This window comes from Delphinus delphis, chromosome 1 (assembly GCF_949987515.2).
Source record: "Delphinus delphis chromosome 1, mDelDel1.2, whole genome shotgun sequence".
NCBI classification, from domain to species: Eukaryota; Metazoa; Chordata; class Mammalia; order Artiodactyla; family Delphinidae; genus Delphinus; species Delphinus delphis.
This window is the reverse complement of record NC_082683.1, coordinates 75,076,653-75,091,733: the sequence shown is the minus strand read 5'-3', so window position 1 is coordinate 75,091,733 and position 15,081 is coordinate 75,076,653. Positions and strand designations below refer to the sequence as shown.

At 35.1% G+C, this 15,081-nt stretch overlaps 1 protein-coding gene across 1 annotated transcript in view; it reads left to right on the top strand.

The window, feature by feature from the left end:
• COL24A1 (collagen type XXIV alpha 1 chain) overlaps window positions 1-15,081 on the top strand; it is a 392,309-nt gene that overhangs the window by 122,785 nt on the left and 254,443 nt on the right. The window contains exons 15-19 of the mRNA XM_060024757.1: window positions 4,097-4,150; window positions 4,227-4,271; window positions 4,519-4,572; window positions 4,848-4,901; window positions 9,414-9,467. Of these exons, the coding sequence (XP_059880740.1) occupies window positions 4,097-4,150; window positions 4,227-4,271; window positions 4,519-4,572; window positions 4,848-4,901; window positions 9,414-9,467 (261 nt within the window). The remainder of the gene's footprint in view (window positions 1-4,096; window positions 4,151-4,226; window positions 4,272-4,518; window positions 4,573-4,847; window positions 4,902-9,413; window positions 9,468-15,081) is intronic.

Sequence of the window (15,081 nt, the reverse complement as noted above, 5' to 3'; positions counted from 1 at the left end):
TGTTGGGTGCATAAGTATTCAAAATTGATATACCTTCTTCTTGGACTGATTCCTTGATAATTATGTCATATCCGTCTTTGTTCTTTATAACAGTTTTTATTTTAAAGTCTATTTTTTCTTATATGAGTATTGCTACTCCAGCTTTCTTTTGATTTACATTTGCATGGAATATCTTTTTCCATCCCCTCACTTTCAAGCTGTATGTGTCCCTAGGTCTCAAGTCAGTCTCTTGTAGACAGCATATATACGGGTCTTGTTTTTGTATCCATTCAGCCAGTCAGTGTGTTTTGTTGGAGCAATTAAACCATTTACATTTAAGGTAATTATTGATATGTATGTTCCTATTACCATTTTCTTAATTGTTTTGGGTTTGCTTTTGTTTGTCTTTTCCTTTTCTTGTGTTTACCACCTAGAGAAGTTCCTTTAGCATTTGTTGTAAAACTGGTTTGGTGGTGCTCTTAACTTTTGCTTGTTTGTAAAGGTTTTAATTTCTCCATCGAATCTGAATGAGATCCTTGCTGGGTAGAGTAACCTTGGTTGTAGGTTTTTCCCTTTCGTCACTTTAAATATGTCCTTTCACTCCCTGGTGGCTTGCAGAGTCTCTGCTGAAAGTTCAGCTGTTAAACTTATGGGAATTCCCTTGTATATTTTTTTTTGGCTTGTCTCTTGTTGCTTTTAATATCTTTTCTTTGTATTTAATTTTTGATAGTTTGATTAATGTGTGTGTTGGCATGTTTCTCCTTGGATTTCTCCTGTATGTGACTCTCTGTGCTTCCTGGACTTGATCAACTATTTCCTTTCCCCTGTTAAGGAGGTTTGCAAGTGTACTCTCCTCAAATATTTTCTCAGACCCTTTCTTTTTCTCTTCTTCTTCTGTGACCCCTATAATTCGAATGTTGGTGCATATAATGTTGTCCCAAAGGTCTCTGAGACTGTCCTCAATTCTTTTCATTCTTTTTTCTTTATTCTGCTCTGTGGTAGTTACGTCCACAATTTTACCTTCCAGGTCACTTATCTGGTCTTCTGCCTCAGTTATTCTGCTATTGATTCCTTCTAGAGAATTTTTAATTTCATTTATTTTGTTGTTCATCATTCTTTGTTTGCTCTTTAATTCTTCTAAGTCCTTGTTAAACGCTTTTTGTATTTTCTCCATTCTACTTCCAAGATTTTGGATCATCTTTACTTTCATTACTCTGAATTCTTTTTCCGGTAGACTGCCTATTTCCTCTTCATTTGTTTGGTCTGGTGGGTTTTTACTTTGCTCCTTCATCTGCTGCATATGTCTCTTTCTTCTCGTTTTGTTCAACTTACTGTATTGGGCATCTCCTTTTCACAGGCTGCAGTAGAACCTGTTCAAGTAGTTCCTGTTGTTTTTGGTGTCTGACCCCTAATTGTGAGGTTGGTTCAGTGGTTTGTGTAGGCTTCCTGGCGGAGGGGACTGGTCCCTGTGTTCTGGTGGGTGGGGCTGGATCTTGTTCTTCTGGTGGGCAGGGCCGCATCCAGTGGTGAATTTTGGGGTATCTGTGGACTTAGTATGACTTTAGGTGGCCTCTCTGCTAGTAGGTGGGGTTGTGTTCCAGTCTTGCTGGTTGTTTGGCATGGTGCATCCAGCACTGGAGCTTGCTGGCTGTTGGTTGGAGCTGAGTCTTAGTGTTTAGATAGAGGTCTCTGGGAGAGCTCTCACCGAATGATATTACTTGGGGCCAGGAGGTCTCTGGTGGTCCGATGTCCTGGACTCGGTTCTCCCACTTTGGAGGCTCAGACCTGACACCTGGCTGGAGCACCAAGACCCTGCACCCACATGGGTCAGAAGAAAAGGAAGAAAAAAGAAGGAAAAAAAAGAAAAATGAACGAACAATAGAACCCCAAACCAAATGGTAAAAGCAAAACTAAACAGAGAAAATCACACAAATAAACATATACACACACTCATAAGAAGAAAACAAACAACAACAACAACAACAAATGAACAGTCAGAACCCTAGGACAAATGGTAAAAGCAAACCTAAATAGACAAAAATCATACAAAGAAACATACCACACTATAGACCAGGGTTTCAGAATATTTGGTCCTTTTCCAAAGTACTCTCTGGTCCTCTGCGAAAGGACTTCAAGGTCATTTTGCTTAGACTTTGATTCTCAGTCTGCAATGGAATCACGTGGGAATCTTGAACCGGTGCTGGGCCTCACTGGGGAGGAATCAAATCAGAAAATCTGGGGTAAGGCCCGGCATGAAACTGCTTTAAAGCTTCCTGCCCGACTCCACTAGTCTCCGCAGGCGAGAACGCTGTATTTTTTAAACTATCATAAGTTTTAAAGCTATGAACTTTGAATAAACTAGCCACTGTAATTATAAGAATAATTATTTCCTATTGATAGAATTTGTCAATGATGTATTACTACTGCATATCTGTTCATTAAGTTGGAAAGTATTACTCTGCCTCTCACAGTCTCATGTATTTCAGGCTTACACATGTTGCAAATATATACTAGTTATATTTCACAGACTTTAAGACTCACCCCAAAGTAAAGATGTCATATTTTCTGTTCTGAAATTTGTAGTTATATAAATGTGGACTATTAGAAATGGGCCATTATGTCAGGATGTAGACCTCTGGAAATCACTGTTTTAAATTTATTTTTGAAGTTGATTACTTCCTCCAGTGTTCATTCCATAGTTTATTTCAAAACTATTATGTGCCAGTTATTTTGGGTCAGAGATATAAAAAAATGAATAAAACATGCTTCTGCTCTCACATAATGCACAGATTAGGAAAATAGAAAAAAGAAAACAAAAAACCAAAAACAGGGCAGTATTCTCAGTACTGTAAGAAGAAGGACATTCCAGTAGTGGTAACTGTATCTTCAAAGGGTTGGAGCATGTGGTAAGGGAGAGCATGTTCAGAGGCTAGAACACAGCCCATTGTGTCTAGAATGTTGGGTTTGGAGGAGGAAGAAGTCAAAGGAGAGTAGGGACGAATGGAAGGACATGAAACTGAAAGGGTTGATGGAAAACTAGTAGTAAGGGCCTAGGATGCTATCCTAAGAAGTTTGGATTACAACTAAAAAGGGCAACATTTTCATCATTGCTTCAAATACACCTTTCAAAGTTCCTTAACATTTGGAAAGCAAGAAATGGAGGTTTAAAGCAACTCAGTATTTGAAGGTGAAGGATGATACGTTAGCCAGGCACAGAGAGGTTGCAAGAGAAAGAAGGAAAGTGAAGGCATCAATAACACAAAAATTTAGTGGGCTCCAAACAATCAAGAGATTTCCACTATTTTTAAAAATTTTACTTTCAAAAACCCTTATAAGTTGTCCTTTATATTCTAAGATGACATATTAAAGAAGTTTTTCTAGGTCTGTTGCTTGCAGGAGATGATAGTGGTAGTTAATGTTTTTGAGTAATCTTGCTTTGGAGCATTAAATTGAAAACCTTGACATTGGTGTCTCTGTCTCTTTCATGTTTGTTTCCTCAACACTACTATACAACACTACAATGTTTGATACATATTATGCTCAATAAATATTAAATGATGAATGAATGAGAGAAACCCAGAAGAGCAGAGCCTTTTGTTTACTACTCATTTCCCTAAAATTATGGTAAATTTTATTGTCTGCAAGTTGTAAATCATGAAATAAAATCATTGGAATGCCTGACACATAGTAACTGCCCAATAAATGTTTGCTGAGTAAACGGGTGAAAGAAAAATCTAAGACAATCAAATGAAGTATTTATTGAATACTTCCTGGGAACATGGCACTAAAGTATTTCCCCTATCATCAAGATATTATCTCTCTGGAGAAATACTTCAAAATGAATGCTGTGGGTAGTAAGTATTATAGGAGCTCAAGGAAGGGAAGGAGGCTTATGGACAAGATCCGTATGAGTAGGCTTCAGGAAACAGGATAGACCTCATTAAAATTTGAATGATTGGTATGATTTATAAATGTGAGAAGGAAAAGAAGTAGTTGAAGAATAAGGCGTGTGGGGGCTTAGTGAGATGAACCATTCTGGGTTAATTAAGTTTACCATGTTCTCTTTTAAATTCTAGTTGGGTGCTCAAGGATGCCTTTCTTTCTTATTGCTTTTCAGGGCAGTGTTGGCTCTATGGGACCAGTTGGACCTTCTGGAATCCCTGGCCCAATGGTATGTTTCTATTTTTGTAATGGATATTTCACTTTGATTTTTCTATGGTGTCACAAAGTATCACTTTCTTTTTTAGGGTCTTTCGGGGAATAAGGGCCTACCTGGAATCAAAGGTGATAAGGTGATTTAAATATTTACATTGTCATAGAGATGATTTCTTATCACATTTACTTTTCTTTTGAATCCACACAACTTATAAAATACTTGTTTTAAAAAATATGGGATCTAATCTCTACTATCAATTATATAATTTTTCTCAGAAGTAGGAAAAATAGAGAAATTACTCTTATATAACTAGTATTTGCCTTCTTATAATACTGCCACATTTGCATTGCTTAAGTGTCTTCACGTGAAATTGTGCTCTCCAGGGTGAACAAGGCATTGTGGGAGAGCCAGGAGAACCAGGGTATCCTGGAGACAAGGTAATGTTTTTACCGTTAATTTTATATAAATACAACAAAAGCCAGTGAAAATGTATAAATTCTTTAAAAAGAAAGGAGTACTCGTTATTTTAATCATTGATTATATTTTTTTTAGGATATGGTATCAATATGGTTTTACAAGTCTTGTTTAAAACAGTTTTCTCAATTATTTTAGAATAATTCCATGAATTTTTTTAGTAATTTGTAAATAGAGGTGTATCTGCCTTCTGTCGTATAATAGTTTTTCTCTTCACTGTACTGTTCTTTTCTTTTAGGGTGCTAGGGGTTTTCCTGGACCACCAGGGATGAGAGGAAAGCCAGGACCTTCAGTAGGTTTGAACTTTTGGTTTGCTCTTTCTGATTCATGGAGTACACACACTATGGCATGAGTCTGGATACCTGTTGTTGTTTGTGGAATGTAAGAAGTAGGATGTAAGACTACCAGTATGGCGTTTTCTCTCCACTTTTAGAATATAGCTAATCCTTGAAGTTTTGAGCTCACATTGCATAGATTATTGGATCTCACCCTCCTCACCCCACCCCATCCCAGGCCAAAGCCAAATTTCTGTGAGCCTTAAAGATCTTGGTTGATCTATTATAGACAGTATTTAAACTAAGCAGTAGATTTTAAGTCAGAAAATATAAGGCACCTTAAATAATATTTTAATTTATCCAGATATCTGTTTCATTAAGGAAACATTCGGAAGAAAAACCAGCATTGTCACACTCTCTTATGGGCCCAAATATTCTAGTTCCTTGTCTTTTTTTAACCTTTGACCATCAATTAATTGAAATAAAAGGATACCATGTACTGTAGTTAACTTGAAGCCTAAGAAGCTATAAAACTAAAGTTACTGGATAATTAAAAATATTTAAATGAAAAATGGTTAAAACATGAGTTAAAGGTATTTATCTGCATATTAAAAATCATAATAATTATTATAGCTAACATTTACTGAGTGCTTACAAAGTGCCAGATGCTCTTCTAAGGTCTATACGTCTAATTTAATCCTTAAAACAATCATACGAAGTTGGGACTATTATTATTCCTATTTTACCAATTAGGGAAACTGAGACACAGAGAGTTAAATAACTTGCCCAAGGTCCCATAGTTAGTTAGTCACCTGGGAAAACCTAGGAAATCACATATGTCAGAGCCCATGCACTTAGCCACTGTGCCATAGTGTTCTGGGCTTTAATGTTTTAAGATTGTTTTAGGGTTGTTTTTTTTTTGCGGTACGCGAGCCTTTCACTATTGTGGCCTCTCCCGTTGCGGAGCACAGGCTCCGGACGCGCAGGCTCAGCAGCCATGGCTCACGGGCCCAGCCGCTCCGCGACATGTGGGATCCTCCAGGACCGGGGCATGAACCCGTGTCCCCTGCATCGGCAGGCGGACTCTCAACCACTGCGCCACCAGGGAAGCCCCGTTTTAGGGTTTTAATATTGATTACAACTCTGTGAAGGTTGTAGATACAAAAACTTAGATATAATATCATAATTTATTAATATAACATTATAAAAGAGTGTTGTTTTCCCAAGCAATTCATCATGTTCCCTCTAACTCCACCCTCTCATCTTTGAATTGTTTATTTTTGCATCAAAGGAAGCAGCATTAAGTTACGTAACTTTACATACACCATTCTTTATGACTTCTAACAGTGACAGCATTTCATATACATTTCCCAGGAATTATTTAATCCAAAGAACAATTTTCGGCATCTATTTATCTAATGACGTGTTGGTGGTGAGTTTTGCCTTAACTAGTTTTCACTCAGTCAGCTATCTACCCAGACTTGTGCCGTGGTGTTGAATCTCAGAAGGGGCACGAGTATAGGTCAAGCTAACAAAAAGCTTCTATTTTTCAAGGATGATTCTAAACCACGTAAAAGGAACTTTCAATATCTGCAGTGATTGACCCTTCTTATATCTTCATTTTCTTCTAGTGTGAGGCTTTTCTAACTTTTGATAACAAGAAAAGGAAGTGGTATGACACATTTTCTAAGGTCAATACTAAGTAATAAATAATTGATATTATTCTCTTATGCTTTGTAATTAATTACTTGAGAAAACCAGAGTCAAATATCATGCTTATATAAGGTAAACCTTTTTAATGTCTTCCTTACTCTTTGATTCAATTTATATTGATAACATGTTTATTGGGGTGGGAGAGGGGGAATTGCTGGTCTGAATAACATGTAGATTTTAGTTCCAGCCCTGACACTGACCTGCTGTGACCTTGGACATTTAACCACCATGGTATCCAGTTTCTCGTGTTTAAAATGGGAGTCAGGCTATATCATATGTAAGGTGCCTTGCAGCTCTGTGACTCTTTAATCCTCTCTTAGTAATAATGCTTCCCAACGTTGCTCTAGTCTAAGCTAAGGCAAAGACAGCCCGTTTTACCTTTAGCACATTGTCTTAAAACCTTAAATTTTTGTTTTTCCTGGGATCACCAGAAACTCTAATGTGGTTCTTTAAGGCAGTGATGCAGGGAACATGAAATGGTGAGCGTGAGGCTTTTGCTTGCTCGTGTTATACCTTTTTTGTACTATTCTAATAAAAATATTTTAATGTCAGCAGGGATTAGTTTGGTAGGAAACAGTTGGCTATTTTTTGTTTCTTTTAATCAAATCTTCAAAATATACATACTTTGGACTGAAGATAGGATAGAGACTTATGAATTAATATTTATGAGATGGCCTTGCCTTTAGACTTTCACTTTATTTGTCACTTGTTTCTATCTATTGTTAGAAAAAATTGTAGTTGTTTGACTTTCCTCGTTATGGAAGGAGACACCTGTTTAATGAAAAATTACGTACACAGTATCAGTAATCATATTAAAAATAATTTATACAAGTTAGTGCCTATCTAAATCATTTGTTTACTATCATGCAAAGAATGCCAGAGTCATGAGAACGTCTTTCTTATTTTATATCTCCTACTTTTGGTTTTCTGTTATATAAAATGTTGGTGTCACTGATACTGTTTCCAAATGGATCTAAGTTATAACATAAAAGAATGTTTTCAACATAAAAGAATGTCCTGATCCAGAAGGATTGTAACATTCTGGAATAGGGAAGCTTTTACCCTGCAAGTATTTAAAAACTAGAGGAAACTACCAATCTGAAGCTGTTAAGAAATATTATTATTTTTTTAAAAAGAGAAAATAAATACAATTATGTCCTTTCCATTTTCTTTTAGCTAGAAGTTGCTGTCATTTGTAGAAGTTTACTTTTAATCATTATTCAATTCTCTAAAAGTTACTTGAAAACTCAGTTTTTATAAAGGAGAATTGACATTCAAGGAAACTTGCCATTGAAGTTTTTCAAAATGAAAATTTTTTCTGAAGGATGAATAAAATTCTACAATTTATATTTTTAAATATCAGGTTGTCAATCAACTTTTCTGAAAACAAAGTCCTAGTGTATGCTGATTTTTCCTCAAGCTTGTAAATTTAGTGTCTTGTTTAGATTTTGCCACTAGAGGGCCTCAGTGAGAACTTCATGTCTATCTCTTGGAGGTAATATTCATTTTAAGAATTTGACTCCCTTAGATACTGATTATGATGGAGTATGATGGATTATAATTTTGTTTATTTAGGGGAACTTCAGTGAAGTTCTGCATAATACTTTATTACTTTTCTCTAGATTTGATTGCAGTAGTTGTATTGTGTACTGTTTAAGTCCAGATACTCTAGCACTCTACGAGACTGAATTTAGTACATATGGAAAACTGTGCTTTACTTCTTGGAAAGTGGATAAACCCATATTATACATAAAATTTTATGTATAAGAAATGCAAGCAATTTTATATATTCTGAGACCTATTTAAGTCAAATTTAAAACTCACATAGAAATTTAATATGACAAATAATGAATTCAATATTTTTTAATGAAAACAAGGGTATCAGACTACCGGCCTTCCCTGTTCTGTAGTTTCCTCTCTTGAGAGCATCACCAGCCCTCTCTAGTAGCAGGCTTTTACCCACTTCTCTTTCCTCGGACCTTCTTCTCCAGCCCTGATTTCACATTGCTAGCCTGAATGTCAGAAAATGGCTGCAGAGTTATTGAAACTGAGTCCTCAGAAGTTTAGTTAAAGGATTAAAGCAATCTAGGAATTCTAGGTATCATCCAGGAGAGGAGAGAGGATGTGAAGGGAAGGATTAATGGTTATAAAATTGATTAACATTTAATGAGTACTTTCTATGTGCTAGGCACTGTGCTTAACACTTATACATTTATTGTCTCATTTAATCCTTACAATGACTCTGTAGGAATGTTACTACTGTTGTTATTATTCGTGTTTTATTGGTGAGACAACTGAGGCTGAGAGATTAAGCAACAAGGATTTAAATCCAGGTGATTCTTAATTACAAAATCAGGCCCCTTATAGTTATGAAAGGAGAAAGGAATTTTCAGAGACAGAGGACCCTGGCTATTTATGGAAACAGTTCTTCATCTAGAGTTCCCTACTTTGTTAAGTCAAAGTTTACTGTCTTATCTCTGGGTAACACATACCCACACACATAATTTTTTTCCTTGATTTGATTTCCATTAATTTGTTTGTAGCCCTAACATTTAGGAGTAAATATATATATATAGACATATCTCTATATAATAAGTTTTCTACAATGATGATGGTTATAAATTAAGTCTTTCTGAATAGTCATTAAAACTTTGGCATATTATTATATATTGAGTGTTGTTTGCCAGAAAGTCATTACAACTTTGTGTGGCATGATATATTTAGTGCTTTTTGCTTACCATATGTTTCCTTTTTAAATCATATTTATTAAATTAATGTTTATACTTTGATTTCTCCCACCCACCCCCACGTTTTAGGGCCAAACAGGTAACCCAGGACCCCAAGGACCATCTGGCTCTCGAGGACCAGAGGTAAAATGTTGGTGGGAATATAATTAATTTAAATAAATATAGAAATTAAACTTGACTAGTAAAACATGCTTTTACGTAATAGGTTTAAGAAAGATTCTCTTTAAAGTTGATGTCTTTGAAAATAGTTTGGACTAAATTTTTTCTGTTATGTCAGGAGGTATGCAACAGTGATCTCTAGAAAATAGAAAGGGTATTAGCTGCATTGTAGTCCTGGTTAGGTCACAGCTGATTTATTTGTTCTGCACAATGACTACTAATAACACATGCTTGGAGCTTGAAATCAAATTTCAGGACCTAAACACCATTGAATTTTTAATGCACAATGCTTCCAATTTTTTAATATGCATATATCATTTGGATCTCATATTCTAGAATAAATACAATTAAGTCTGTAGCACATATATCAGATTTGCTTGTATATTTGAAGTTCTTACTTTGGCTTAATGCTTGATGTAGAGGGGCTTTTTCTTTTCTTAAGACTACATAGGACATAAGCTTCTGAGGTGAAACATTTGAGTTTTTTTTAAAAAATTATTTGAGTCAAAGATATACTACATAGAGGTAAAGCTTCTGAAGCTCACCCTAGTTCAAAAATATAAACCAAAACATATGCGTACATAAACATATACATACACATTCACATCTGATCAGAGTCATAGATGCAGCATTAACAGTGAGAAAGTGAATTTGGCTTCACAATAAATAAATCAGAGCAATAAAGTCCCCATAGTGTCAAAGCAGTAGGCATAGTTTCTAGGAATAGTACCGTCCTGGTGCTTTCTCCCTCTCTTTGTAAACTGTAAGGTCTATTTCTTATTGCACAGCTCTCTTTCGGGGTTGGTTGATTTCTTTAGCAAATACCTATTCTTACTTATTGTCTAATTTAAAAACGTATTGGATGTTGATAGTTCAAAAATCTAAAAAACTACATTGTATCTACTTTTAATAATAGAGAGGTAATAGGAGGTAAAATACAGCAATGTACTGATGTCATCATTCTGGGAAGAAGGAAATTGTTTTGAGTAATAAAAATGATTAGTAACAAAGTAGTAATTAACAGATTAATATAAGTTTATCTTTTATGAGCCTACATTCATTTAATCATTTGTCATGAAAACCTTCCTGGAACGAATCATATTTACCTGTGTTCTCATACTGAGGATACAGAACCTAATTTATCTTTTATTATCTTTAAAGGTTAATTTTATGAACATGGATTATTCTGTTGTAATTTTAGTTACAGATGGTATGTGTCCTAGGAAGGACTGTGTCACCTCCTTGTTATCAGTATGGCTTTGGATCGTTTTCTTCTTTTATATAAAGCCAGGTTAAAGGATGCATGGGCCATGTTTTTACTTATTACTTAATTTTCCAAAAAATTTTTTTCCTCTGTTGCCTTTGAGATTTTATGATTTGCAATCATGATTCAAAGCATTGCCTCATTGTCTTTGTTAGATAGTAAGCCCTAACCTATGCCCATTCTTCCTCCTTACCTATTTTAAGTTTTTTGATGGGGCTGAAGATGTAACCTGTATTCTCTCAATAATTGGTTCCAGGCTGTTTGGGAAATGGGGCCTAATCCAAAGATCATAACTTCTTCTTGATCATAAGAATATAGGATGTAGGATATCATATATGAGGCAACAGCTCTATTTAAATACTTCTTGACATTAGGCTTTTAATAGAATTGTATGTCTAAGAATTTAAAATAGCATGTTTAACAGTATATCAAGCCTGAAAAGTTTCTACTTGCACAGTAGATGAATTTTCTCAGGTAAAGGATCTTATATGTTGTGCTGTATTTTGACTTTATCCTGTAGACAGTGGTCAAAGATTTTTAATCAAAGGAATGAACTTATCAGGCATGCATTTCAACGTAATTGTGGTAGAAGGAGTAAAGATAAAAGAGAACGAGAGAGGGAGAGATGACAGAACTAAGGCTGCTTGGGAGTATAATACAAGGCCAGGGGATTAATGATGAGGGCCTGTAATAATAGGGAGGAAAGGCTGGCTTCAAGAAATAATTAGGAAATTATAATTCACAGCAGTTGAATCACTCAGTTCAGTTCATTCAGCTTGTGTGAGAGAGGAATAAAAGACAAGTTTAATAATTTTTGCTTGAACAGTTATGTAGAATGTAGATCACCATTCTAAAAATAGAGAATAAAAAAGAAGGAGGAGGATACTCAGGGTGGGTGGAGATAATGCTTTGGTTTTGATTTTGTTAGGGCTGAAGTGCCTATAGGACATACAGGAAATTAGTCTCATAAGTGTATAGAAAATTGTAGACCTGACACTCAAAAGAGTGAACTAGAGATACATGTTTGTATAGTCATCCACATAAAGGTATTAGATGATGCAATTGTAATAGATGAAATAATTTAGGCTTTATAAAACAAGGTTTGAAAATACTACACCTGGACCCTCAACTCCAGAAGGCTATATTCTCTGTTTACAGTGCAATTAAGTTTTAAATTGACAGTGTTAAGAGCAGTAAAATAAACTTTGATAACTTAAAAACATCATGAGAAGAAAAAAAATCACAATGGAAATTACAAAATATTTAGAATTAAGTAACAAATCACTATAAAATCTAGTGTTGTACCTAAAGCAGCGCCTAGAGGGAAATTCACAGACGTCAGTGCATTTCTCTAAAAAGCAAGGAAGATCAAGAATAAATAAGTTATGCATAGCACAAGTATAGGGACTTGTTTTAAAAGGAAAAAGATGTTGAAAGAGGTCAAATAGGATAGAGTCTGTGTTCTCTGTAAGTAAGATACTAAATCCCAAGAGTGGGAGAAAGGTGTGCATGCAGAAGGAGGGCGCTTGAAGAGTTCTGTGAGGACTAAGCAGGGAAGGGAACCAGGGACTAGTAACAACTTCTGACTTGTGTTAAAAACTCAGCTGAGACTGAAAAACCTTTTCCCCAAAATACAGCCACAAAGTTCAGTACAGTTCACTAGAACCGAATTGCAAACTTGAGTCTCAACTTTCTACTGGGCAAAACAATGAAACATGGTCAGTTATATGCTTTTCTTCTCCCTTGGATAAAGACATATCACTTGTATAAAGGAAGGGCAACAATTCATGGTATTGTGTGATTTCCATATTTGAGTATAGATTGCTATCATAATGTCAAAGTACAATCCAGTAAAAGTAATCTTATTAGAGGCCAAAATGATGGTCCTAGGTATATACTTCTGTGATAGCTTTTGTTAATAATTGGGTGATGAAAGGCTTAAGTTAATATCTGGAAAGTACAGTGCTTTTGAGATATCTTCTGAATGAGAATTGAGGAGTTAGGCTGAGTACCTTGAGCAAATTACTTGGAGTTTTTTTATTGTGAATATTGTGATATATATGTTTAATTTTATCTTTTCCTAAATGGCTTATCAATTGTCCCAGAACCATTTATTAAGCAATTTGTCTTTGCTTCAGTGATTTTAAGATGCCACCCCTATCATAAAGTACATTTCCATGGTTATTGGGTCTATGTCTGGACTTTGTTTTCTGTTTCACTTGAATGGTTGTCTATTCCTGTGCAATTGTCACATTATTTTAATGATAGAAGCTTTATGGTATTTTTTAACTTTATTGAGAAATAACTGGGAATAATCGACCAATATAATTGCATATATAAAAGTGTAAAATGTGATGATTTGATGTACCTTGTGGAATTATTACCAAGATCAAGATAACACATCCATCACCTCACATAGTTAATTCTTTTAAATTAAAAAAAAAAATCTTATTGGGGTATAGTTGATTTACAATGTTCCATTAGTTTCAGGTGTACAGCAAAGTGAATCAGTTAATATCTGAATACATATCTGTTTTACATATAGTAATGTGTATATGTCAATCCCAATCTCCCAGTTTATGCCTCCCCACTTTTCCCCCAGGTAACTATAAGATTGTTTTCTACACCTGTGACTCTATTTCTGTTTTGTAAATAAGTTCATTTGTACCATTTTTTTAGATTCCACATATAAGCGATATCATATGATATTTGTCCTTCTCTGACTTATTGCCCTCAGTATGGCAGTCTCTAGGTCCATCCCTGTCACTGCAACTGGCATTATTTTGTTCTTTTTAATGACTGAGTAATATTCCATTGTATATTTGTACCACATCTTTATCCATTCATCCATATGTAGATGGACATTTAGGTTGCTTCCATGTCCTGGCTATTGTAAATAGTGCTGCAATGAACATTGGGGTGCATATATGTTTTCGAATTATGGTTTTCTCCAGGTATATGCCCAGAAGTGGGATTGCTGGATCATATGGTAGCTCTATTTTTAGTTTTTTAAGGAACCTCCATACTGTTCTCCATAGTGGTTGTATCAATTTACATTCCAGCCAACAGTGTAGAAGGGTTCCCTTTTCTCTACATCCTCTCCAGCATTTGTTGTTTATAGATTTTTTGATGATGGCCATTCTGACTGGTGTGAGGTGATACCTCATTGTAGTTTTGATTTGCATTTCTCTAATAACTAGTTATATTGAGCATCTTTTCATATGCTTTTTGGCCATCTGTATGTCTTATTTGGAGAAATGTCTATTCAGATCTTCCATCCATTTTTTGATTGGGCTGGGGGTTTTTTGTTGTTATTGAGCTGCATGAGCTGTTTGTGTATTTTGGAGATTAATCCCTTCTCAGTTGCTTCATTTGCAAATATTTTCTCCCATTCTGAGGGTTGTCTTTTTGTTTTGTTTATGGTTTCCTTTGCTGTGCAATAAATTTTTGTGGTGAGAATGCTTAAGATCTACTCTTAGCAACCTTCAAGTATATAATACATATTTTTTTTAACTATAGTAATGATGCTGTACATTAGATCCTCAGAACTCACTCTTCTTATAACTGAACACTTGTATCCTTTGACCTCCATCACCCCATTTCCTCACCCCACAGCCCCTGGCAACTACCATTCTATTATCTGTTTCTATAAAATTGACTTTTTTTAGATTCCATATATAAGTAATAACGTACAATATTAGTCTTTCTCTGTCTGGCTTATTTCACTTAGCTTAATGCCCTCCAGATTCGTTCATGTTGTTGCAAATGACAAGATTTCATTCCTTTTTGTAGCTGAATAATATTTCACTGTGTTTGTGTGTATTTATCACATTTGTGAGATATATATATGATATATATAGATATGATATAATGATATTCACATTTTTTTTATACATTCCTCTGTCGAAGAACATTTGTTTCCATACCTTGGCTATTGTGAATAATGCTGAATGAACATGGGGGTGCATATATCTTAAAGAGTTAGTGTTTTCATTTTCTTTGGGTAAATACCAAGAATTGGAATTTCTGGATCATATGGTAGTTCTATTTCTAATTTTGGGGGGAACCTTCTTATTGTTTTCCTTAGTGGCTGTACCAATTTATATTACCACCAACAGTGCACACAACTGTTCCCTTTTCCACATTCTTGCCAACACTTGCTATTTCTTGTCTTTTTGATAATAGCTATTTTAACAGATATAAGGTGACATCTCATTGTAGTTTCGATTTGCATTTCCCTGATGATTAGTGATGCTGAGCATCTTTTCATGTACCTGTTGGCCATCTGTATGTCTTCTTCGGAAATATGTCTAT